Here is a 27,953-nt window from a genome sequence, read left to right as displayed (position 1 = left end):
ATGAACAACAACAGCAACCAAAATAATAATTGGCGATCGAAATGGGATGCAGGTGGCGTAGAGCAGAACTCTTTTCCTATGGCAACACTTCACATGCGTTCCCCATTAGCGTGTGGAAAGTCATAGAGGAAGGAAGTACGTTAGTTTCTCTCTTGATTTTCATATAGATTAAAATCTTTTAACTTTGAAAACTATATGGAACTGAAAACTACATTAAACATAGTTCTAAAGAAAAGTATCACGGAAATTTTAGAAAATATTTTTATTAAGTAAAAAGGAAAAATATTAAGAAAAGGGAAAATATCGTAGTACATTCCTATATAACTGAAAAGAGGAAGAGAGGGAAGGGAGAAGGGCTAAAGGCATGAAACCGGTCTCTCCCCAGATGGCGTATTCGAGTGTTGCGATCGCGAATACCTATTAACCTTCTCTTTAACGGCACTCGGAGGTGAGGCAACTGCATTCGATGAGAATGCTCCTTAAGACCATTCTGCTTGTGATTTCTTCTGCATACGAAAAATAAGCACAAATCAGACTCAAGTCACTGACAAATCACAATTCACTATGCGATTTTTTTCACTTAATGAAAATGGCCATTTATAAAAAACACTGCATCCGATTCTTGCAACACCAGTAAGAATGTTCAATAAAATTTAATATACAAGCTATAAGCAAATTTATTTAACACGCCGAAAATGTTAAACTTACTCATACCGCTAATGAGCGAAATAAAAATAGCTGTCTGTAATTTAAGAACTTTCAGTTCCAAAACTTTTATTTATTTACCTTTTATTCTTAGATCTTCTCATTTTTATTTTAAACAACTAATTTTTACGAAATGAATTTTCAATGCAGTTGGAAAGTCTCGGATGACAGACCAATATCAGATGCGATATTTTACAGTCGAGAAACTGATGAGTAATTAATTATTTATTTGAGCAAAAAATTATTTAATCCATGACCGAATATATATGCATTAGTTCTAAAGAAATTTTAATTTGTTTAGTTAAATAAATTGAACTTAAGTTTTGTTTTCATTTTATAAATTTAATGTTAAGAAATTAGTAATCTAGAATTATTGTGGTAAAAAGACACATTTTAAGCTTAAATTGTTTCTTATTTCTAATTATTAAGAATATTATTAGTTTCAATTTAGTATTTATATTATTAATTTCAACATTTCATGCAATTCTCGATTTTAAGAACTGATTCTGTAATTTTTATGAATCACAAGAACATGATAGTATGATAAAAAAAAAAGCATAAAGGAGTTGCTTAAGTCTCTAACTAGAGTAGTTTTTAATAACTATACATTTAATAAAAAGTATATTTCTGTTACGTTTAATGTCATTGAAACGGATTTTAATTACTTTCTCATTTTTTTAGGTAACAGTTAATTCTGCATTTCTGAAGTTCTGCATTTTAGTTTTAAGTAATTTAGAGAAAATTTTATGTTCATCATGATGCATTTGTCTCTGTTAATATTTAAATAGAAACCGAATTTGTTATACTCAAGAATAACAGATGAAGTTGGAAAATGGGATCTAGATAATTTTCTGTGAAATTGTTCTTTATTTCATGAAAAAGTTTATGCAAAATTCCTTTTGTACATGACCCTGCATATGAAATCATTTGTTTGTGTTTACAAATTTCATACTAATCCTTTTTTTCTATTATTTTATCTGCATATTATTTATTTGCAATGAAAGCCAAGAGAACTTTAAATGAAGAGTTATCTAGCTTCATTTAAAATGCTTAATTTTTTTAAAAAAAATTTTAAGTAACACTAGTGATGCAGCCCAAAATTTTTCCTAGGTCATGTTTTGATATTGATCATTTCAGAGTTCTTCCTAGGAATAAAAAAAAGGCAGGCCACTTCCTGTCAGAAAAAGACAATTTAGAGTTTTAAAAGGACGCTCATTTAATGCCATCAAAATTTATAATATTTTGTAATAACTGAATTTGATCCTCAATAATTTTTAAATTACCCTCTTAAAATATATTATGTGTATAAATAATTCTCTCTCATTATCAAACTAAGAGAAAAATTTCTAGTTTATAAACATGTGTGAAGGCATGCTCTCAGATAATCTCTGTGCATCATTTTTTTTTTTTAAAAAACTAACCTAAAAAAAAATTATCAACATAAATACCTGGTTGCCGAAATAACAAAGTTAATACGCAGAACTCTCTTCGTAATGCCAAATGTGTCGGCAACCCCAAAGCAATTAGACAAAGTTGCAAACATAGGATATTTAAATATTGTATGCAAAAACTTTGTTGTTTAAATTTAATTGAAATTTTATAAAATGATGCTTCAAAAAAATAGAATAAATTCCTATGCTGTAAAAGTAAGTAGTCAAGTTAAAAAACAAATTTTAACTTTTTGTTCCATATGTTCTATTAATTCAGTGTTATAACTTTGATATGAAACAAGTTTAGGGGCAATTTTAAAAAAAAGGTGGGTATTGTTTAAATTTAAGTAGCTCTACTCAAGATGGGAAGGTACAAACATATTAAACACAATACAGAAATCAGAAAAAAATATATAAAAAAATAATTAGGTAATCAAGCAGATGATGATAATGTAATAAAATTTTTTCATTTCGTTGGACAAAATAAATCTACAGATGCTGACATATGTGTAAACATTTTCATGAGATTTGGGAAAGCCTCATTAGAATTTTTGATCCATAGTTGGCTATCATCAAAAAATTGTTGCATTCCCTAAACTTTGTTATTCTTTCTTATTAGCGCAACTGCAGCAAGTAAACAATTCTCGATGGCTCATGTACATTTCTTCAGGCTACATCACTTTTTTATATTAAAACCTTTTATATAAATGTAACAAGCAGAACATTAGGTGTAACCCGGTGCAAACGATGACAACATTCAAGTTAACAAGCTGTTGTTTTTTGTCATTACAGAAATATTAAGATTTGTCTAAATATGGAGGTTAAAATATTGTGTGATGGCTACTCCTTTCAAGAGGATGCTATACCACGGGAGAATTGAAAACATCAGCTTTTCGAAACTTTTCATCACAAGTTCACTTTTACTTCCATTACTAATTTTAAAGAAGAAAAAAAAGTGAGTTCAGGCAAACTAAGAGTTAAGCCATGAAGTTTCAATTGCTGGAGAAAAAAAATTTAAAAATCAAAGTGCAAACAAATTATTGGAAGAGAACTTCTCCATTGCATAATCCTAAGTTATCTTCTCATAATTTATTTTCATTTTGATGTTTGTTTGTTTTTATTTTGACTTTATTTCAGTACTTGAAACTTCATGGCTTATTCTAAGTTTGTCTGAGCTCACTTTTTCTACTCTTTAAGTTAGTTATTAATGTGAAAGAAAATTTGTGACGAAAAGTTTCTCCTGAGATATGGCGCCCTATTAAGACGTCATGGTGCCTGAACAATTTAATCTTATATTATGGACTTTTTCAAAAAATGTCTGTACAATTTATATTTACATGCTAATATGTTTTTAAAGAAATGTTTTAACTTTTCAGTTCAGACTTGGAAGATGAAATCAATGTGGAGAACTGTGTTTTTCTAAAAGCACCGGATAAATGTGAAGGATTGTACCCAACTGTTCCAGCCTGTCAGCTACTCATTTCTTGTGAACCACCCAACCAAATCACTCGTATTTCTGCTATATGTGAAGCAAGGGTGCTGGAGATTTATGGTCATCATGGAGAATATTTGAAAACTGTATTCAACAGTCCTTTGGAAGAGACTGAAAATTTGTTTGTCTATCGTGGGGATGTAGTTTTAGATAAACCACTATCCGTTTGTTCTGTTAAGGTAATATTGTATTAATCATTACGTGTATGTTTGTTAATGTTATTTGTGCAACATGGGTGTCATAACTACCATTGGTTCTATAATATTTAAAAGTGTTTTTTTTTTCTCTGGCAATCTTCTATGAATAAATACCACACTCTAGAGCAGTCTTTTAACTAAATATAGACAGTAATTTTCAACTAAGAAAACTAATTTAAATCCCTTTAAGGTGGCATTCTACATTTTTATAATTTATTTTTTGTTTTTCATTTTTTAAACACGAATTTTACATAGGTGAGAAAAGTTATTCATGACAAGCTTTCAAGTGAAGCGGGATATTGCAAAACATTTCCTAAAAGCTTTAGACAAATGATTAAATTCATTATTATGAGTTATTTACTGTGTGATTTCATTGTACATCACTAAAGTGTACCTTTTTTTTCTATTATATAAATATACAGAAATGAAGGTTATATATCATAGATAAATACACAAAAATAAAATCATACTCAAATAAAATCTATATTAAAAATTTATACCAATTTTAATTCATTATGTAAATATTTTTTTCCTTAACCATTTCTTTTTAGTCTAAAATAATTGCAAATTTTTAAGAGTACTGCTTAAATTATGAATTTTTTTTAAACTTAGTTCAATAAGATATGTTTTTTTTTTTTTTTTTTTACTTACAGTGGAAAGTTATTTCTAAGAAAAAAACTGAATTTGACATTTCTAATTGAAACTAATTCAAAAAATCAATCAAGTTTTGGAAAAATATTTTATTTAAAAAGTGACAGCCCCATCATAATTTATGAAAATAGTGAAGTTGAATCGTAAATTGTCTTGTTGAGCATTCAGTTATGTCTGCCTTCAATAATTTTTATAGCAAATTTTGTTGCAAATAAATGCTAAATTAGTTGCATCATTGACTAAAACGAAAAAAAAGGGGAATGCCTGAGTAATTTCTATCAGAGTTATCATACTTTACCATTTGTAATGCTGTTAATTTTTTAATTTTTCTAGACTGTATTGTGACATATTAAGTAATATTGTTTGTTTGTTTTATTTAGTTTGTAAATCTAGAATCGCAAAATGAAATGTGGTTATTTGGAGTCAAAATACATACTGACAAGATGTCTCACAGCCCTCTAAATCAAGCATCTTCATTACCTTTCTCATCTCTCTCACAGAGATTTGCAGAAATGGGTGACACATTAGGTGACAAAGAAGCCTTAAAAAGATTTGCGGATAATTTTCTTAAAATGGGACTTGCCTCATCCTTACCACAAGGAGCAGCTATTACATCTGTTCTTAATAATCTGCCAACATATGTACTTAATCCAGGACTTGAAATGGCAAACAACAATGAAGTGCAAAATGCTAATATTATAAACTCAGAAGGGAAAGTGCACATACTTGAGAAAGAGTCTACTCAAGCATCTCTTACCACAAATGAACTAAATAAAACTGAGGAACTAAAAACATTTGCATCTTCTGCTACATCACCTGTGATGATGACACAAACGTAAGTTTCTACAATTTAATTCGTTCTTTGCATTTAACTACCTATTGAGCAATTAATAGCTTAAATAACATATATGTGTGTTTGTTTTTTTAAAATTGTGTTGAATATACTTTATTTACGTTTTTCTATGTCTAATTTCATTTTTTGTTACTTCATTCTGTGAAAATGTATCTGTAGAATTTACAATTTAGAATACATGTTGCTTAAATATGCACTAGTGCATTTCGATATATGATTTATTAATACTTTTCCATTATGCCGGCCCAGGCGATAAATGATGCAATAATGATGCAACCTATTCCTAACTGAATATCGCCGCTGGTAACCTTTTGTCTCCACATTTTCAAAGTAAGTCGCGGCCATTTTTTTATTTATCGGTCACGTTTTTTTCTTAATATGAAAAATTAACGCAGAAAACAATGAGAATTTGGGATTTGCCCAAAACAGAGGAAGAGAAAGGCGTTTTGGATAAAGTCGCAACTTGTGATAAGAATCATGAAATGAAATTGTATATCGGATATGAAATTCAAAGATGCTGCAACCTTTCATCTTGTCGCTGTAAAAGAAGTATCCGTAAAGGCACATGGTTTCAGTCATCAAAAAAGAGCTTTTTGTGTGGTTTATTTATTGTTGCAACGAAGAATTAGCTTCAGCTAAATGGTGTGAAAAGCAGTTGGAAGTCAGTCACGGAACAGTTGTAGACTGGAATAACTTCATGCTTGAGGTTTGTGTGAATTCTTTTCTTAAACGTAAGCAACGGAAAACAGGAGGACCTGGCATGATCGTCAAAGTGGACGAAAGTTTGGTTACGAAACGAAAAAACAATGTGGGATGGATTCTACCACAACAATGGATCTTCGGTAGAGTTTGCAGGAAAACGCACCTTGTGGAGGTACCAAACCGATCCTCCAACACTTTCAAGGCAATTAAGGCAAAAGAAACTTTTATATGTTCCAATTCGTGGAAATCATACCGCACTAGTAAGCTGGAAGATGAAAGTTTCGAACATTTTAAAGTTAACCATAAGTACAACTTTGTCGATCCGGAAACGGGAACGCACACGCAAAAAATAGAGAGACTGAGGGGCAAAGCGAAATGGAGAAACACAGAGGAATGGCACACCATCATCTCGAAGCCCCATTTGAAAAAATTTTAAGCGATATTAACATGTTTATGCCTCTGAAGTATAAATAAAATTTTTAACCTTTTATTAACTGTTTTTTTTATGTGTATGCTGTGTGTTGTAGCCAATAATATCTGCTTTGTGTGATTTGTTCCGGCGACTATGTGCCGTCACCAAAAAGTCTGCTTGGCGAGATTTGCTTATAATGGAAAAATACCGATTTATTTTGATTCTTGGGAGTTATATTGTATAATTGATTTCTCTTTTAAGGATTAGAGAGCCCACAACACTTTATTTCTTAATTCATATTGCAATTAAACTTGTTTTAAAAGTCTTCCTGTTTAACCCACTGGCAGTTTAGCAAAAGGGCAAGATTCGGAGGATATTTCTCCCCGATACACTATATCCCTATCTAATAACATAAAAAAAAAACAGTTTTGCTATGCGGTGAAGACTGCAGGTTAAAATATGACTTTTTACATGCAGAATCGTCAGTGGGTTAAGTAATTTATATTCTTGTTACCATTTTGTATCCTATTTCTACACTACAAAACTAACTCTTTTAAGAAATGTTTTCTTTACTTTTTCTTGGTAAAAAGATTTTCTAAGACGGCAAGTTTTTCTTTCTACCCGAAAAACTACCAGAAAACTATATAATTGTTGATAGTAGTGTGGTGACTCTTTTAGTTGTTACACCTGTTTTAGAAAAATGTGTCATGAGAAATGGTTGAGAGAATGAGTCATCAAAACAATAATAGACGATATAGACAATGTAGATATAGATAAAACAATGAGTCATCAAAACAGTGATAGGGAAACGAGATACTGTAATAGTTTTGTTTAACAAGAAACAAGTTTTCTATAAGTATACGTTTTCTGCTATCTGGCACCTCTAATTTCAATAAATGTGACTCAATATTTATATTGTAACCTAAACAAGAACTTCTGTATATCAGTCTAATAACATACATTTATGATTACATTTATTAAAAGAATAATAATAATTTTAATATATCTGCTTGAAAAATTTTACTGTTTATAAAGTTTTTCCTTTTTCCTCATAGAAAATGTCTTAAGCAGTTTTTAATGTACAAACATTTTCAAAACACAAAAACAAATATTAAGTTGAACTAAATGCTTCAGCACAAACGCTGGAACGCACAGAATATATCACTAGTGCTTATTTATATCTCAAGCACAACAAAGATTTTATTTCTCACACTGCATCACAACCGCTTTCTTAATACAGATATAAACATTATTCTAATAGTAAAATAAAAATGTTTCACTTCCTCTTTCTCGAGAAACTTCTATTCCTTTATCCCCCCTTTGCTTGATTTTCTTTTAATATCAATGGTGTTCTCCAAATAAATAAAAAAGAATAAGAAAATAAAAGAAATAATAGAGGCTGAATTGAAAGTGAAATCTAAATTTATTAAATTAAAACATTTAAGATAAAATAATTTATGTTACTCAATAATGTTACTTTAAACCTCAATAATAACTTATTTTTAGACTTGTTTAAAGCATATAGTAGCAATTTTAAAAATTAATGCCTAATTCATAAAAATTTAATGAATGAACATTTATTTTCGTTTTAACTTTTATAAAAATAAAATGTATATATGAATTTAAACCTTACTTGATCTTCAACTAAAAATAAAAATTAATATTAATAGAAAAGTGCTTTGAAATAATTATTATTCTATATCAAGGTAGAGAATTTCTGATCGCTACCAGGCTACTAAAAAACTTGAATGGTTTAAATAAAATATTTTCAATGTAAATTTAATATATATCAAAAATATAAATTTTGAAAAACTTAATTTTTTTATTAGGGAGGAAATTTCCAGTTAAACTTATTAAAAATGTAACTTTTGTAAACTTAATAATTCTTGTTAACTTAAACCTCAATAGTATAAAATTTCCTAGATCTGTGTAAAACAACTTGTATCTACATTCATATGAGCATGACGTCCTTACAAAATGTGTTTCCCCTTTTGTAGTCTCGTCTCATAGAGCCCCCCCCCCCCCCAAATTGAAAATAAAAATAATTTTTTTAATAGTTTACAAAAGAAATAAAATATTTTAAAAATTATTTAAGGGGGCATATACACCTAGATAGGTCAGAAAAATCGATTTTTTTTCCATCTAACTATGTTCTTCGCTGTTTCAAGAATCATAATCCAAAAGATTAAAACAAAATTCGTCATAGTTTCATTGTAAACATTAATAATGATAAATAATATATTGAAAATAAAATATTTTAAAAATGATTTAAGGGGGCATATACGCCTAGGTAGGTCGGAAAAATCGATTTTTTTTCCATCTAATTATGTTCTTCACTGTTTCAAGAATCATAATCCAAGATTAAAATGAAATTTGTCATAGTTTTATTGTAAAGATTAATAATGTTGACATTAATAATAACGACGTCTCAAAACTTGGCTTTTAGAGCAACTCAAAATCAAGAACTATTAAATGGAATTGCATTATTAAACATTCATCAAGAAATTGGTTTGGATGTTGAAAAAATCATTGACAGATTTGCCAAAGTTTCTAAAAACCGCATTACATTTATTATTTAAAGATTTTGAATACTTGAATTATTTATGTATTTTTCTATTGTTCATTATGAAAAAAATAAATGAGAAGCCTCTTTTTTTCTAAAAACCTCTTTTTTTTTTAAATATTTAAAAATGTTTTTATTAAAAAAAAATTTCCTGGGGGGGGGGATCTGAGTCTATGAACCCCAGCCCCAAGGAAAAATTTCTGGATTCATCCCTGACTCTTTCTTATATTCCAGCAGAACATGAGAATGAGTTGGCTGCTTGCCTAAAATGCATGGCACAATGCAAAGATTTTTGGAAAATTTAAAGTGTTAATCTTTATTCTTGCTTTTAAATAAATCGTTTTGTTAGCTGCTTAAACATATCTCTTTGGTTTATTTGTTTGATCTTGATATCTTATTTGTTAATTACCATTGTATAATTATTTTTAAAAAGCCCCTTTACTACAAAAACTGGTGATCAGTAATTACCCCAGAAGTGATCAGGAATTACCCTAGAAATGATCAAGAGAAGGGGTAATTCCTGATCACTAAAAATTTAAATTCTCTTAAATTCTAATTTGATTTTCAAACAAAAGAAGGTAGCACATAGCATCAAACTTCCTGTAAATATTAAAATGTTATCTTGAATAGTTTTTTCACAAAATAGTTGTTTGTAATTTTTGATCAGGAATTACCCCAGGTGACCCTATATTCAATAAGTTAGTTATTATTTTTAATTATTATTTTTAAAAACTTAAATCTATTTTTTAAATCCATTTTTGTTTTATTCTTTTCAACAAAAATTTCATAAAATATTCTCTAAAAAAGGCTGATACATATATGAAATGATTTTATATATTTTTTTTTAATTATATAAATTATATTTTTTAACTCATAACCATCAAAATAAATTTTAAAAGCACAATACTTTGTTATTTCCTTTTTACAGGATCTAGGTTCCTATAAGGGTATGTAAAATAAATAAAGAAGCATTGAATTAAAATAGCTTTATTCAATTTATTTTAATGAAACAGTACAAAAAATTTTCTTTGGAAATTAAATATTTTTCTAATATATTTCAGACAAAATACTGCCACACAAACAGAAGAAAATTACATGAACATGGAAGAAAACTTAAAAACTTACATAAATGAGCAAATACAAGGTATAAGCAAAAGATTTCAAGAATTGGAAGTTAAGTTATTATGTAAATTAGATGAAATTGAATCATTTGTGAAACCTCATGGTATACAAAGTAATTGACAAAATGTATATTTATTTGGATTGTTAATGTACTTGCCTGTTAAACCATTGTTAAATTTTATTTATTCTTAAGAAATAAAAAGCTTTCAAATTAAAATATATATTTATTCAATAGTTTTTGAAAGTGCTTGTAACTGTGTAACTTCACTTGACTCTGCAACTAATGCAGCTCCTGATATTTCCCAAACTTGCACAGTCCCATTAGAGCAGCAAGTAGCTAATAAACCTGGGCTAAAAATGAATTAAAAATTTTTACACAGAGTAACGAAATAACATTAGATTTTAAGTAATTAGTTAATTTATTAGATTTAAAAAAACATTGTATGTGCAATAACAAACAATGTTTTAAAAATTCCTCTCTCATTAGAATAAAATTAAAGTTACTTTTTTTAATGAAAAACAGCCTTGATTTAAATACAGTCAAACCCCGCTATAGTGAACCGTCTGCGGACTCAGTAATGTGTCCACTATAACCGATGGTTCACTATATCCAAATTTTTTGAAGAATATTTTTTGCATAAGACAGTTGAATGATTGAAAATTGGCTTTGCAATTTTGCATAAGTTATTTAAAAAATTATTAACTAATTAACAGATAATAAAGCAAAAATTGATGGAAAAAGTAATTATGTCGCTAAATATTAGTTTTATTTTCACTTTTTATGAATATTAGTTTTATTTTATTTTTCTTATCTACAATGTGCAAAGAATGCAAGATTTTTACATTTTGAACAAGATTTCGAGCCATCTTGACAAAGCATCTTCTACGTTTTCTCTTTCAGCTCCACGCAGTTTTTTCGATGAAACCATGTTTTTGTCGTATGCCGCAAGAATTGCACTTCGATTTTTCCAAATGTTTGAAACTGTAGATTTTGACAAGGAAAATTCCTTACACAGTGTCGATTGATTGGCTCCATCATCAATACGCTTTACAATTTTAACTGAACCATGAAACCATGTTTTTGTCGTATGCCGCAAGAATTGCACTTCGATTTTTCCAAATATTTGAAACTGTAGATTTTGACAAGGAAAATTCCTTACACAGTGTCGATTGATTGGCTCCATCATCAATACGCTTTACAATTTTAACTTTGTCCTCTATCGAAAACGCTTTTCTCTTTAGAGAATTTGCCATTTTTACTGCTTTTGAAATAAAAATCTTGTCTCAAATAGATAATGTAAGAATATGAAGAGAGCAGCTGTAGAATGAGTTAAATTGTTTCCCTTCTTGATTGTCAAGGGGTGATTTGTAAAGAATATGGTTTTAACAGATAAGAACTAGTTGTAGAGCAAGTTGAGAGTGGCCAAGTTAACTAGTTGTAGAGCAAGCTTGGGGAAAAGAGATAAAGCGAGGCTTGTCAGGGAAGGGGGAGTTTAAGATAAATGATCTGTTTGACATTTATTACAGTATAGTTAAAAGTGATAAGCATAAAGGAGAGTAATATGACACATTTTATAGGAATGCATTCATTTTCAGTCCCAACACCTACAAGTTTAAAGATGGAGGACTGAAAAAGATATTTAAAGAAATGAAACTTGAGTCCACTATAACCGAGTTTCCAAGTTCTAAGCTGTTCACTATAAGCGTTAAAAAACACATTATTTAAATAGGAATACAGACGGGACCGCTAAAAAAAGTTTACTACATCCGAGTGTTCACTATATCCCAGGTTCACTATAGCGGGGTTCGACTGTAGTTTAGAATTTTTCACATTAAGTAAATATAAAATTGGATAAAAAGTGTTGTTCAAAGGAAATTATTTTTGTAATTTAAAATTCTTGTTTTTGAATAACAATTTGGCACAATTGAATCTTAGCTTTTATTGGATGAGGTTAAATAATCAGTTACACAATTATTTCTCTCAAAATATAGCTGCAATTTTTATAACATTAAGTCCATGGGGTAAAAAGATGAGCTCATAAAAAAATGTGTTATGAAATTTTAAAATGTTCATAATCTCTATTATTTGTAACGAAACAATCATTGAAATTATTACATTTTGAGTGGGGTCAGATGGGGTGAAATGGGTATATGTTAAACATCTATTTTCTTCTCTTAAGTTGTTGATAATTTATTTAATATTTTTAGAGACATTTACTGGGATTCCGGCAAGCATTTTTATTTCAGTTTTAGAAACTGATAAAAAAAATTTCAAACTGGTTTGCTTACAAACTAATTTTAGATTCACAGTAATTTTAGAACTATACCCACTTTACCCCACTCTGAGTTAAATTGGGTATATCAAAGCATGTCCTGTTGAATCCATTACTGTCAGATAACAATCAAACAAAATAGATAAGTTATGCCTCATATTAAATTTATATCAATACAATGTATATAAAATGCATCAAAATTTTCAGTAAAATAAATTTAATGGTTTGGTTTTAGAGTCTTCTGGTCTTCTTTAAAGAAAGCTTGATTTTATACCCACTTTACCCTACCTGACCTTATAATTTGTAGTTGTGACCCTATAATTTGTATGAATGTAAAACTTTTACAATCCTTCATTTCTAAAATTTTCAGTTATAATTTTTCAAAATTTGCTAACTAGACATAATTTTTAAGACAGCAGTGCATTTTTTTTACATAATTATATACTTTTTAGCTGTGGCAATGCAAAAACAAGCAAGCTAAAAGTCTATGTAACTGTTTAAAAATACTGTTCCTACTTTAGTCAAAACAACAACGAAAGTCAAACTTTTAAAATGATAGTTAATGAATGGCTTCACTAAACCGATCTAACTGAATAAACATTCAAACTTTTGTTGCAATGTATATTAAAAATTTTAAAAACTTACCTTTGAATGTTTTTAAAATGTAATATTGTTACTGCATTAAACTGGATATACATTTTATCTATACACAATATCTTTAAAAAATAAAAAAAGCTTACTTTTCCTTATTATTCCCTAAAGATATTCCTGAATCATTACTTAATGTTAGTAAGCATGATTCAGTAGGGGATCGCTCATTCGAAACCAAGTCCCAAATATGAAGTTGACCGTTGTTGCAAATACAATATATTACTAAAGGCCTGACAGTTGACCATTGAGCCCCATTTATTCCACCAGAGGGCTGTTGCAAGATTAACAATGGCTTAGGCTGAAAGTAACATTTAAACACTTTATTGCTAGAGCAGAATTTTATGGACAATACAAATACTAAGAGTACTTTACTGTTAGTATATACTAACAGTAACTTATTTCAAAAATGACTAAAAGTAAAATCACTGCATTTTTATTTGTAAAGAAATAATGTATACGCTGTCAAACTCATTTGTTTCCACTCCTGATTTAACAAAATCCTGGTTCAATGAGTAAATTTTTGAATCAATTATTTTTTTTTTAATATTAAAAAGCCTAAAAATCTTTGTTGTGACAAGAATAACTTATAACTTTAAGATTTGAATTAGTTATGATAGAAATTTCTAAAAACTATTTTATTTAAGATATCAGAAGAAATTATTTCACTTTGGGTGGAAACTTTATTCCCTTAAAAAAATGTTTTAAAACTCATAAGGATTAATAAATATTCCAATGAGAAACTTCCTCACAAAAAAAAAACAAATATTTAGTTCCTCGTCCACAAAACGGGACTATAACAGAAATTATAACTAATTTAAAGCTAATTTACTTAAATTCAATACATTTTTTACTTCAAACCTTTATCTATTCAGCTCTTTGTGTGCAATATACATAAAAAGAAACAACTTTTGGAGAATACAATGATATAATTTTGCATATTTGCAGTTTTAAGACAGCAATTTTCATTAGCCCTGGAGAAATTCAAAGCATCAATTTTAGTAATTTTTTAGTAGTTTGAAATGCCATTTGTATAATGTTAAGAGTTGTTTAGAGCAATCGTTTTACCATACATGCAATTATAATTAGAATTTAAGTTTATTTTTGATTCACTGTAAATAATTTATGAATGATCATAATTGTTTTACTCATAATTTTTATCAAGATTGATTAATAATCTTATCTCAATTGAAACTTTTATTCTTGTAACAAAAATACATTTTCTTGAGACCAAGTCTGCTATAATTTAACAAAAATGACAATAGGAGGATTTAAAATAAATTTAAAACAATTTTTAAAAATTCATAAATAATATCACCTGCAACAGACTGTATATTCTAAGTTCTCCATCACTTCCTGCACTCAAAAAAATATTTCTTGAATATGGAGAAAATTGTACCGTAGTAACTTGACCTTTATGTCTCTCAAATCCCATATTTATGGGATTTTTCAAGGATACAGAACTTGCACCAGAATCTAAAAATAAATCACCAAATAATTTTTCAATGTTAAGTCACTAACATGTCAAAAAAATTTATAATCAAAAAACTTGGTTATATCTATATTTTCATCATAATATTGTATTTTTTGTATAAGAGCATTAACAATTATCACTAATTTCTTTACATTTAAGTTATAAGGTAAAACACTTGTATTCTTTCCCCAGAAATAATATTGCCTAATAGAACTGTTTTATCCGTGTAGCAACTTTACATACTGATTGGTTTCAAAATGCAAGTAAGTAAATAGTAAAAAAAATAATCTTTCTAATATAATCTTAAAATTTTATAAGTTAAAATGCAGAAGTTGTTCAATTTTATTGACTGTTATGGGAATTAATACAAAACATTAAGAAACAAAACTAACTTTTCTAGAACTTTCATAGTGATCTTCAAATGAATTAGTGAATTATCATTTTTTTAATATTAGATTAAGAATACTTTAATCTATCATAAAGAATACTTACATAAAGTAGGTACTTTTGATTCAAATGAACACTGAAATATGCCTCCACCTTCAATTCCAATAATAAAAATAGAACTATCTTCAACATTAATTGACAAAGAAGTTACTGAAAAAAATATTACATACATACAAATAAATCTTTTTTAATTAACTGATTAAAGAAATTAAAATATTTTTTTTACTTACTTCCAACTTCTGCATTGCTTAGGCGAGCCTTAATCTGGAAATTTCTCGGCAATTGCTTTGCTAAAATAATAAAGCTGTAACAAATATTCAATTCAATTTGCAACAATTAAATGTAATATATTGCACTACTACATGCATAAAGATGCATCCTAATTATAAGGTTAAATTTTTATTAATTTTTTTCAATACTATGTTATCCATATCGGATATTCAAAATATGATTTACCTAATGACTATATCTATGTGCAATACGACAAAATATGCTATGTCTAGCTTGATATTTACAATAAAACTTTGATAACTTAGAACAATATTAAATATTAGAAGTCGAAAATACATTAAGTTCCCACTACTCAAAAATTTATTGTGTATATATAAAAGGTATGTTATAGGTACAATAGGTATTTTATTTAAATGAAATCTTTTTAAAAGATCAATACAATTTTTTAGTTCCAATATCTTTAAAGAAATTTTATTTTCCCTGGATCATATTTTGCGACAAATTAAGTTCCTAAATTTAAAAATAAAGAAAAGAGAAAACATTAAAACACTTCATGTTCTACAGATAGTTTTACATAAGTGGTTTTTGAAAAAAAATATATGTTTCCAACGAATAGAACCTTAGTGTTTTTTTTTATTTTTTTTTATTTAAACGACTTAAAACTCCTCGTGCACCACAAAGTATAGCATGAGGCTTACAGTTGTAAGTAAAAAACAAAAGGAGAAAAAATTTACAAATTTACATTAGAAACAAAATTCCGCAAGGCCGCAAGACTTTCAATACTTTTGACCAGTTCTGATAAGACAGGTGGCCAACTAATTGAAAGACGTCTCAAATCAGTCTTTAAATTCATTCGGGCACTCGCATAGAGACTACAGTGAAGAAGAATATGTTCAGCATCTTCATCAGCATCACCGCAAGCACAAATTCCACTGGTCTGCAGATGGAAACGAAATAAATATCTCTTAAAATTTCCATGGTTTGTTAAAATTTGGGTCAATTTAAAATCAGTTGCAAAGAATTTACATTGCAAACGGTGAAAAATGGATGGAAAGAACCTTTTCGTCCAGAGCGACCGAGGCGAAGCAAGAAATTCTGCATTCCAGTCCGCAATGTTTAGTGTTTGACAAAATTAATTTTCACCAAATTAATAAGTGTTTTTCACAAAAACAAAACCCTGGTAAAAATTCCTGAATTGACCCCTGATTATATATTTGCATTAAATAAATTAGGTAATATTTTTAAAGAAATGTGATATGAATTAGAATTAATATACAGACAATATTTTTTTTTTTTTAGTTTACAATCAAATTCTTAAAATCTGCACTTTAATAGATTGATTAAGTGAATTCAGAGATTTAAAATTTTGTTAACCTAATATATATTTCAAAAAAATAATTTTCTCAATCCTTTTTATCTTTCATTGTTATACAAAAAACTAGCTTCAATGACATATTCATCGGGTATTAATAAACATTATTATGGAATATTAATTTTATGCATTATTTTTATAAACAAATTTACACACCCATCATATGGCTGCAAAGTGCCATTTTCAAACTTCCAAAGTAATATTTTTCCATCTAAACTACAACTTACAAACTGAAAATAAAATAAATAACAACATTGAATAAAATTATAAATACATTTTTATCATTTAATGCAATATTAATTATGTACTTTGTATCTACTAATGAAATACATACACTACAAATATGCACAAGTAATATTTACCTCATATCTATTATGCTTCCCATAAGGAGGAATCCAGTGAATCCCTGTGATAGGCTCGCGATGATTGCTAGTGGTTGTTTCTGTTGAGCTTAATAAAGGATCATCTTCTTTAGAAATATCCCACAATAATAAAGATCCTAAAGATTTTTTAATTAGAAAATTAGTCATTTTTGAAAAATTCTATAATTTTTTTTATTTTTAATCATCTTATAATGTATGAAAGGCATTGCAAAACACTCATTTTTAATCAGGAGTCTGTCCAGGGTAAATTTACTACCGTTTAGCAGTACCTTCACAAATTCAACTTTAGGAAAAATGGTAATTTCACAAATAAAAAATTGAGCAAACTATTGCAAATTTCTTCTAATAAATAAAATTATTCTTTTTTCTAACTATTTCTTTAAAATTAGAAATATTTTGCAGAGAAGCAAAAAAATAGCCAAATTAATAAATTAATATCGTTAAATGTTTAGTTAAAATGAATTTAAATAGTTAAATTAATGAAGAAAAAAACATTTTGATGAATTTTCTTACTATTTATGCAAGTTTGTTTGAAAAACTTAAAATTACCCAATTGAATAATATTCAAATTTAAGATCATTCCATAACTAGCATTTTCAATATTACTGTGTTCACATCACTGAAAAAAAGACAAGTATTAATAATGTGTATACAAAGTTTCATCTTTGTTTTTGACTATTAAAGAAATTGTTTATTATCAAATTGCCATGAAGTTATATCATTAGATCATAATATTAAAAAAAATCTTATACATAAAAAATATTTCATTCCTTTAATAGGCAAATTCCTTAATATTCACAGTTATTTTTCCAATCATTGTAGTTTTTCTTTGCAACGAATCTCATACCATTAAATGGAATGCATCAATAAGTTTTAAATAAATTTTATTTAAGCATATTTTAAAGAGACTTGAATTTTTAATTGTTTTAGACACATTTTTAAAAAAAAATAATTTGCATCAATTTTATACTACAAGAACAATTGAACTTAACCAACAAATAAAAATAAATCATACCACTATTTGAAATACACAATTCTCTGCTTCCAACAAACATGCAATATACAAAAAATTTTAAAGATTGAACAAAAGTGATTTTATCACTATTTGAATTTAATGAATTACGTATTTCAGAACATATCTAAACATATTTGAACAACAAACTACATAATGGAGTAAAATTACTTTTATGAAATAAAAAATTTCTACTTCATAATAAATGTTGATAACAAAATATCAAAATTTATTTTCCTTATAATAAATATGTATTATTAATAGATTTATTAAAATTCTTTGTTCACAAAAATAACCAAATGCTATGAGAAAAGATATATTAATTGAAAATTTTAACTAATGTATTCGTTTAATGTAAAATTTTAGCAATAAATCACGAAATACATTTGTAAACATTCAAAATTTGGTAGGATTTTATATCTAATAGTCAAAAAATTGAAACAATAATATTATAAAAAGTAAGAGATACAGTTGTGTACTCTATACAGAATTATTAATTATATTTTGATAAAAAAAATAATTAAAAGAAACTAATTGAATAAGCATTTTTGATCACACACTTAAATTACTAAAATATTTATGAACAATTTTTTTAAAGCATACAAGTATACCACATAATCACAGTAAAAATAAGGAATTCCACAGGTGCATTGCTAAATTTTCTGCTTTCCAATCCTTAAAACAAAAATAGTCCTCAAAAGGTGGGAGAAATGAAAAATAGAGTTAAGGTGATATTCTTTTTAGAACCATATTTTAAAGCAGGTACCGATTTTCAGAACTCGCTGAATACCTTATTGACTGCTAGCAGACAGTTTTGCACTGCCTGTTCAAAGGTCCCTTTCATTTGTGAATAATAATACAAACCATTTAACTTCCCAGCAACTATAATAGCAGGCAATTCAGGATGAAAATTAATACAAGTTATGCAGCAATCTGTCTCCAGAGACATGTTTGGTTTCTTAGGATCAAAGTCTTTACGATTTAAACTCCAAATATTCACACATGAATCATGTTCACACCAGCTCATGTGATTTGAATAACTATATGTAACTACTGTTAAAGGTAAACAACACCAATCTTAACTATACAATGCTTTGAAACTAGACATAAACTGCTTTGAAATTTAAAACAAGGAAAAAAACTAATACTAAAGTGAAAAATAGATCAGAAGCATTAAGAGGTATATTAAGACAACAGGTTTGTAAAATTAATTTTACAAACCTATGAAATTTAAGCAATTATAACTTTTTAATTTAAAATCCAAAATTAGTTCATAAATGTGACATTCACACTAATATGTAAGCAAATCTGATTTTTTTAATCACATTTTCAATAAATAAAATTATTATTATTTCATGGCTAAATACGTTTATTTATTATTTCATACCAAAAACTGAAAATATAATTATAAAATGTATCTAAAATTTTAAAGTGAAACTCTTAGAAACTCTTTACATGCTTTTCTATGCTGATATCTAATTATTGATGCATTTTATTGTTATCAAATATACATAATTTAACACTGTTTTGAAGCATAATTATTGTTTAAAATATAAGAATTTTTAATTAAATATAAAAGTATTAGATTTATACTGAATTGAAAATACACTTATACTACATTTTAAATAAATATAGTAATTTTTTATTTCATGCTCAATGATAAAAATATTACTTTATCTCGTTAAAATTATGAATACATAACTTCATGCTATGATTCTACTTTTGGTTTTACAAATATAATCCTAATTATTTACAGAGTCAATTTATTATGTTTCACAGTGAAAAAATAAGTTTTAAAAAGTGCAATAAAATGTGATTTTGGGATTTTCCATTTTACTAGAATGAAAAAAAAAAGGATTTTAATAAGAAAGAAACACATAGAAGAATTATAACTTATTTAAAATAAAAACATCTGTTTCAAAGGATATGAAGCAGCAAGAGCAGTTCCAACAGAATTCCATGAAATGTTACTGCAGCAAAACTATGGAAAAGTTAGGAAAGTATTAATAGTAAATGTGAAAAGAAATGAATTAAAAATAGGTATACATTTACATAACATTTTGAAAAATGCCCTATACTAAAACACATTCATCTGCATATAATACTACTTATTCGTTTTCCACAGAATTTCTTTTTATTATGTTAAGCTATGCAGATAAATAAAATATGACTGAAAAAATTGTTAATGTAAATAAACAGAGACATTCAGATAACACATTGGCCAGAAAAATTACATTATTTTGGTAGTTAACTACATTCTTTTTTTTTATGTAGTAACTACAAACTACTTTAAAAATGTAGTCACTACTTCTTTACTTTTGGAAGATAAACTTCAAAGAAGAACTTGATTCACACCCATGTTCAAAACGATTTTAAAGAAGAAAAAAAATGACTTATTTAAACATGATGAATCACTAAAAAATATTTATTCATGTTTACCTGAGCCAGTTTTGTTTTCTAAACCATTTTTTAGGAATTTTAACCTTGAACTTTTCATGCCTTTCTCAAAAACAAATACTTTATTTAAAAAATACTAGAAAATTATCTAATATTTGCAATTTTGTATATAATGCTCCTTTATTTTCTCTAAGAAATAAAATACATTGACAATTACAAGCAAAATATTTCCCTTTCCATTGAAACAACCTCAGTAAAAAGTAACATTCAAAGTAACACTTTGTGATAAAGTGAGGACAAAACTATTAAAAAATGTGACATCATTTATGGGCAGTTCTTCACCTCAGAGTAAATTTAAAAAAAGAAACAATTCTTAAAATGAAGTTATTATGAGTGCAAGTGTTATTTCACTTCCAAGAAAGATTTGTTCCAAATTTTAAAATCTTCCAAAGTAATTTACACCAAATTATAAATAATACACACATTAAAAAAAAATTAACAAGTAATTTTATGACTTTTTTACCTCCGTTTCAGAAGAGGGATACTTTAAAAGCATATGTAAACAGGATATTGTAGTATCAGTTGTGTCAGATGATAATTTGTAACGATAAAATGCTTTACTTTTGATATTTTTTTCTAGCACAGAACAGACAAGAGGAGCAACTTTCCTGAGGAATTTCACCATTGAATCTGTTTCATATCCAGCATATGCAATAGTGACATCTTTTATATCAGTTTGAACCTATATATTTCAGGATATGAAAAAATATAAATGGAAAATGTCAAATATTTCCCTTAAAATATAGAACAAACGTAAACAACTAAAAAATGTAAATAAAATACATAAGAAATTAACAATATTTAGGTAATTAAAACAATCAGTAAAAATAAGTCTGCTCATTTGAAATAAATGAAAAAATAGCAATTACTAGAACTTATATTTATAGGCATTAATTTTTTTCTCGGATCTGCAATTTTCTCTTTTTTTTCATATTCTAATATTTTAGTTTTTTTTCCCCAACTATGCTAGAAAATAAAAATACTGCTGAAAATTTTCTCTTCTGCACTTCTTAAAATATGTAAAAACTAATCAAAGAGAACTCTAAATCCACAAATCAATGCAGATAGTGTTTTTGAGAATTTGAATTTTTTAATATGGCTTATTAGGAAAATTCACTTATTACATTTTGCAAAGTTATAAGTTTTGTAAATGAAATTGCAGTTTCTATGATCAATTTTACTATTCAATTTTCTACGGTAAATTTGCTAATCTTTTTTTTATTTCTATCAATAGTTTTGCTAAGTAAAAATTTAATGTTATTTATGTTAATAACACTTTATTATTCCAAGATGATTTGAACATATTTCGAATGTTATAGTTTTTACTTTTTGATCTGCTGGTGATATGATGTATAAACTGAGTTGTAAAAAGTTTATTAAAAAAACTTGCTGTAAATAGTTATTAAATAGCATTAAACTTAATATTTTTACTTTCACTATGCAGCAATTCAACAAACATAGTGTTAGTTAAAAAATTTAATATGCATTAAATAGTCTTCTAAAAATTTTTTCAAACAGATTCCTTTAAGTTAATTTTTCTTCTTTTTTGAAATATCATCATGCCTGTAAACGACGCATTAATGCAAATTATAGAAAATTTCAATGGAAATCATTTATAATTTAAAAAAATAGCACAAAATATAACTTGCAGTCTTGATAAAAATTTACAATATATTTAAAAAAAAAAGTAATTTTTTATAATTTATTGGACAAATAGTATATAATTATCATGTATGAAACATATATATTTCCCATATTTTAATAACTTAAAATCACATTAATAGAATTATATCTAAGTTTTATATTACTATAATTTAAAGGTTAAATAAGGAGAAAAATAAGACGCCATATTATTTTTTAGCAATTGTGTTTTCAAGCAACACCTTGGCAAATAAAATGGCATTGAAAACATATTGCAATAAAACATAATCAAAACATTCATAAATATAATAACATAACATAAAAGTTTATCAAAAATATATATTTACAAAAAAATTAGTAAAAGATAACAAAATTATTTCAAAATAGATATGCAAATTGCAATAAATGAAACATTGCTGGCTTGGTGATCATCCATGGGGCACTGCAAAATATAGACTGTTCAAATAAAAAGTTTTCAAATAAAAAATACATAATTTCATAGTCTACCTTAATTCTAACAATTTAGTTTTAAGGTGTAGAATTTAAGGTCCCTTGGTTTGGCGATAATTTTTGTTCAATTTTAATTAAAAAAAATTTTGGTTACTTGAAATTATTTGTTCTCTTTGCTTTCAATGACATCACCTTTGAGTTACCGCAACTTTTGTTCACTGTTATTTTATTGGTTCTTGGTTCACTTTCATATATATTGGTTTATTTTAAAACTAAATATAAGATGAAATATTATTTAAATTAGTTAAAAGTATTTAAATATGTATGAGAATCAAAAAAATTAGTTATAGTTTGCAATAGAGGGGTTTTCTCATTCTAGGTGGTTTTTTGATGCCAAGGCTGCACCAAAAAGTAATAGATTTTTATTCTCCTTTTTATGTTTTTTTTTAAAAAAACAACTGATATACATTAAAACATTTTATATTCGTAATGAATATTTAAAATATTTAATATGGAATTTAATTTAACATCCACATAAAATAATTTAAAAAAATTATAATTTTGTTTTTCAAAACAACGAAAATAGCTCTTATCTGTGAATTTCATAAAAATTTCTTTTCATCATCATCAGAGGAGTCTAGTATGTACATATCTTTTATATATTGCATAAAGTCCTAAACAGGAACAAAATTGAAAAATTCTGCGGATGACTAGCGAATATTTTGTTTGCGAAATTCTCACTTTATCTGGTTCCACGTGCCTTCAATTCTATTAGTATGGGTACCAGTCTTGGGGTGAACAAAATTCAAGGAATGATTCACAAATTGATGCAGAAAACCATCTTTCAGACGATCATAGGATTTCCAGCAATCTAAGATGATATTTTCCCCAAACAATATTTTCCAGGTAATAACTTCCAACAAAATCTCTTTTGTATGATCTTCTATAATCTCAAAAAAACTTTACCACTCGCTTTTTCAATCCCACCTGTCCAATCCAATTCTGCAGAAATTACACCAATCAACCATGGTTTCTTTTTCTTCATTTCATATTAATCTCATTCATAAGAATATTTGTACCAGCTTCATACAGCCACAAATACGAAAGCAATAAAATTTCGATCAGATTAATTTCATATTCTTCAAACGCAAGCACCATTCCTTAGAGACCACTTATAACGAAGAGTACCTTTCTCACAACAAACTTATTTGTAGCCACCCATTTGTTCTTTCTGTTCAACCAAATGCATATATTTCATACACACAGGATAAAAATAATGAGAACTAATCATACCTTCAAACATACACTAGTCACTAATAGCTTACTTACCTCTTTTTTCTCTGGTTCCAAAAAAAAATACATACTTATTTTTCCTGGCTGTAGAAATAAGATGCAAAGATAGTCAACAAGCGAGCATCTAATGGTGAAGGAATAATGAAGGTTAAAATTTGAAATTAAATTAATATGTAAGAAGATAAACTAAAAACCAATCGCATAACAATGAACAAAAACTGCAGTGATATCAAAGAATATCATGATAACCAGAAACGGAGTTTCGGCAAAATAGTACAACTAAAAATCTGTCACCAAACCAAGAGACTTATTATTCTACACTAGAACTCGTACTTCAGCATCTTGCTTTTTAGGAACTTGGCAAAAATTTTCAATGTTCTGAGGAGCAGCAGTCTGAGTATGACTAGATTTTGAAGAACTGCAATAAGTAAATTAGTTTTAGTTTACAATAAATTATTTAAATATATATATAGAAAATTATTAATAATTATCGAATAACTTACTTGTTCTTTGAAGAAATCATGTTAGTAAAATAAGTTATAAAAGAATAGATATGTGGAATCAGATTGTATGTATTTAAATTTCCTGAAACAGTTGCATTCCTTTAATATAAATTCAAAAAAAAAAAACTAAAAATAGTTTCATTCAAAATTTAAATCTCTTTTTTAAAAGAGATTGACTAATTTAAGCTAAATTGTTGCAAGTAGCATAATGTGGAAAATTCATAACGTTATGTTGTATGTTATCATAATAATGGTTGCTATGGTTTCCATTTCCGAAAATGGAGATAATTCTCAACCCTTGGCAAAAATCACTTAATGCGCTTGTAGCTTAAATGTGTAAAAAAGTCGTTCCCATTGACTAGATATCCTCGATCGCAACTCTCGAATACGCCATCTGGGGTGAAGGTCGGTTCCATGTCTACCTACCTATCCATTCAGAGGCAATACGTTTTTGTGTCTGATTTCGTAACTTAAAACATCGTCTGCACTAACTTATTACCATATTTGAGGTCCCCCTTATAACCATTAAAATTGAACCCTAGTACTTTTAAATCCGATCATTAAATTAAAATTTATTCAGAGTATTTCCTTTTTTCCCCCTCACACATTGTACTGTGAACGTGTGCGTAATTCCTTTCTTAATATAATGAGAATTTGTTGATATAAACCTAAATATTTTATGTAAAAAATGCTCCTGTTTTGTCTCAATATATAATTTAAATTTTTCATCTGAATTTCAGCTGATTTTTTTAATATTTTTAAATTACTACGACGACTATCCGTTCTTTTGTAATTGTATTTTATAAAAAACCATTTTTAATTTATTTTATATGGTTATTTTAAAGAGAGTATATATTTCATAGATATTTTACTAGAAGTGGATTAGTTAAAGGTGTAAACAGTGAGTCAGTAAATAGCAGAGATTTTTTTTATTATCGAGCAATTGAAAAGCATTTTAGTGAGAGGTCGAATTAGAGAATCAGTTTATAAATGCATAAAAATTTTATAAACCTATAAATTTTGTTACAGTTGACTACAACAGTTTTTCTTTTTTTATAATTGTTTTTACCAAAATGCTGTTTATTGAATGAAAAATACCTTTAAAGTATTGTTTAAACATGAGAATGAGATAATATATCTACAATTGATCCTATAATGTTTATTCGTAAGAACAATTTAAAAAATATTTTTTCAAACTTATGGAATTGCAATCAGTAATTGTTATTTATTTTCCTTATAGGTTTTTTAAATCAACATTTAAGGTTGGTATAGATTTAATAATTTTCTGGCAAGGAAAAAAAAGCAATTTTATGTTGGAAATGGAGGAAAATTAGTTTTTTTTTATTATTCGGATTTCTTTTCGAAAATTGAGTTAAGGGTTTGGAACGTAAAAACGTCTTCCGCCAGCACTGCAGAAGTGTTAATAACTATTATATTGGCAATAATATTTTGTGGAACATGACGGATTTTGTTATGTATTCAGGACATATTGTGAAACCTTGGACAGTTTGAATTTTGCTGCTTTATTTTCTTAAAATTAAGAAAAGAAAACATGTCAAAGTTTCTTTTTATAACTATAGTTATAAAAGTAAACTTTTGTCAGAGTTAAGATAGATGTACAATCCTATTTCAAGGGATGATATATAAAAATTCGATTTTTCTCGGTTCCTAACTGTATTTTTAAACAATAATTATAAATAAATCTTCTTATATTGGTTTTTCAAACTTTTTATTCCTAGATTTTTTTTTTTTTAAATATTTACTGCTTTAAGTAAATATTAAGAATTTTTTTCATTATAGGAATTATGTTCCATTTAAAATTTCGAAAATATAGTTGGGATTGAAAAATCGTACAGAATCTAATACAAGTACAATCCTGATTGTCACTAAAAATATTTTTAATGAAAGAATAATATAAATAATAGTCTGGGTTGAAATTATTGATTCGCTTTATCCCACAGCCCCAGAAACATAAAAAGTTTTAACAGACTTAGTTATCTTTTAACTATAGATAACCCGGAAGATAATGAGAAAATCAGATTCATCATAATGTACTTTAATTTGTAATTCATTAACATGAGATTCCTTTAAGTCTAAAAGAATAACGTTTTCACTATGCGCTATAATGTACCTCTTTTTGCATTTAGTGAAGATCATTCTTCCTAGTGAAACCATTCCCTTTGTTAAATTTCTTAAAGTTATGCAATAATCAAATAAAATAGTTTAGAAGGCATTATGTTGACACATACAGAAAATTCGTACGCTAGATTTAAAAAATCAACAGTGTAAGAATGGCCTATGGAAATGAAATTCATTGGTTACAAATAAGAATATTAAGCATTCTATCAAATTATACCTAGAAATTTATATTTGGAACATATCAAATTATAAATTTTTGGAAGTTGTTTAATGCTTTAAGAAAACAAAATTAAGCTAAAGCGATATTAAAAACTTTCGACAGTTACTAAATATAAATAGTATGTTTAAAAATTTTATTAATGTTAATAGAAAATAATTTAAATTTAAAAAAATACATCGAGCATAAATTTAACTATATAATTTTTTACCACTATTATATATTCATGCTGAAATCATTAAGTAATAAACGAAATAGTTTTTAAGAAAAATCATTGAATGGTTTTCAAGTTACCACTTCATAAAAATGCTAAACGTGGAATTATTTCGCTATATTATTAATAAAATATCAGAAGTTATTAAATTAAAAATCCGTTTTTTGGTATTGCAAAAAATGTAATAACTTTAAAAAAATTCTGAAGTTTTGTAAAATTATTGATGTGCCCCCTTATTTCCTCCCGACTCTACGCCTATGTTCTGACGGACAGCAGATTAACATAATTTTTTTTCGAAAATTTTCGTGCGAAATCATAGTAGATACGTTTTTTTTACCTATTTCATAAGGATTAAACGCAATTTAAATTATTAAATGAAAACTTTATTTTATATTTGTAGTTAAAAAGTGCCTGAATTGTTTACTTACATTATTAAATAATGAAATTTCTGCTAAAATAGTTACATAAAGTTTAAAAATAATTTAAGGCCTTCAAAATGATGTTATTTATTAAACAAATGTGAATATGAAAGAGAAAATCGAAACATAAAATTGTACTGCAAGCTATTCAACAAGAAAATTAGAAATAAATTCTAAAGACGAGCTATTTGTAAAATTGTTTTGTAAAAACTTTCATGTAATCATTAAAAAATTAATAATGTTGATTTTTTTGCATTGAAATAAATGTGTAATTCATTTATTTTATCTTACAATTAAATTACAATGAATATTGATTTTGTGATAAAAAATGTTTTGTATCAAAATTTACGATTAACCTCAGCTAAAGCATTTTTAATAAAAACTTATTTAAACAAAAATTTTTCATGAAAAAAATATTTCGAAATTTCTATTTGTAGAAAGTTATTGCAATTTTTAGTGCTTTTTTTTACGATTTTTCTATCACTTTTTTGGTTGTACGATACATTTTACTTTTGCTGCACAAAATATATTAGATTTAGAAACTTGAAATTATGAGGGTAAACAGAAAAAATTGTTAAAATACCTTGTTCACTCTATCAGTAGCCCTCTGAAATGAAACTAGGGAATTAAAATTTGACGTGCAGAGAGAAACA

General features: G+C 26.9%; 2 protein-coding genes across 4 annotated transcripts; one reads left to right on the top strand and one right to left on the bottom strand.

Annotated features, from left to right (window-relative positions):
- The first annotated feature begins 696 nt into the window (after positions 1-696).
- Positions 697-10,344, top strand: LOC107449750 (uncharacterized). The gene is made up of 4 exons (XM_043045479.3): positions 697-918; positions 3,512-3,806; positions 4,856-5,310; positions 10,067-10,344. The coding sequence occupies exons 1-4, from the start codon at positions 839-841 to the stop codon at positions 10,245-10,247; spliced, it is 1,011 nt and encodes a 336-aa protein (XP_042901413.1). The 5' UTR covers positions 697-838; the 3' UTR covers positions 10,248-10,344.
- Positions 9,977-24,731, bottom strand: LOC107453976 (cytoplasmic dynein 2 intermediate chain 2). 3 transcript variants are annotated; one of them, XM_071184149.2, is made up of 13 exons: positions 24,312-24,731; positions 24,142-24,226; positions 23,845-23,932; positions 20,888-21,106; positions 19,897-19,948; positions 18,832-19,014; positions 16,935-17,071; positions 16,729-16,802; positions 15,200-15,273; positions 15,015-15,119; positions 14,367-14,524; positions 13,141-13,349; positions 9,977-10,478 (listed from the first exon to the last, which is right to left on the bottom strand). In XM_071184149.2, the coding sequence occupies exons 2-13, from the start codon at positions 24,147-24,149 to the stop codon at positions 10,352-10,354; spliced, it is 1,434 nt and encodes a 477-aa protein (XP_071040250.1). In that variant the 5' UTR covers positions 24,150-24,226; positions 24,312-24,731; the 3' UTR covers positions 9,977-10,351. The 3 variants fall into 3 exon arrangements, with proteins under 3 accessions (XP_071040250.1, XP_071040249.1, XP_071040252.1); XM_071184148.2 differs by lacking the exon at positions 23,845-23,932 and having other exon boundaries at positions 24,312-24,726; XM_071184151.2 differs by lacking the exons at positions 23,845-23,932; positions 24,142-24,226; positions 24,312-24,731 and adding an exon at positions 22,573-23,043.
- Positions 24,732-27,953: the final 3,222 nt, after the last annotated feature.

Source organism: Parasteatoda tepidariorum, chromosome 3 (assembly GCF_982258835.1).
Source record: "Parasteatoda tepidariorum strain Cologne lab strain chromosome 3, Ptep-v5.0, whole genome shotgun sequence".
Taxonomy (NCBI): domain Eukaryota; kingdom Metazoa; phylum Arthropoda; class Arachnida; order Araneae; family Theridiidae; genus Parasteatoda; species Parasteatoda tepidariorum.
Note: the sequence above shows the minus strand (reverse complement) of the source record. Positions and strands in the feature narration are given on the sequence as shown.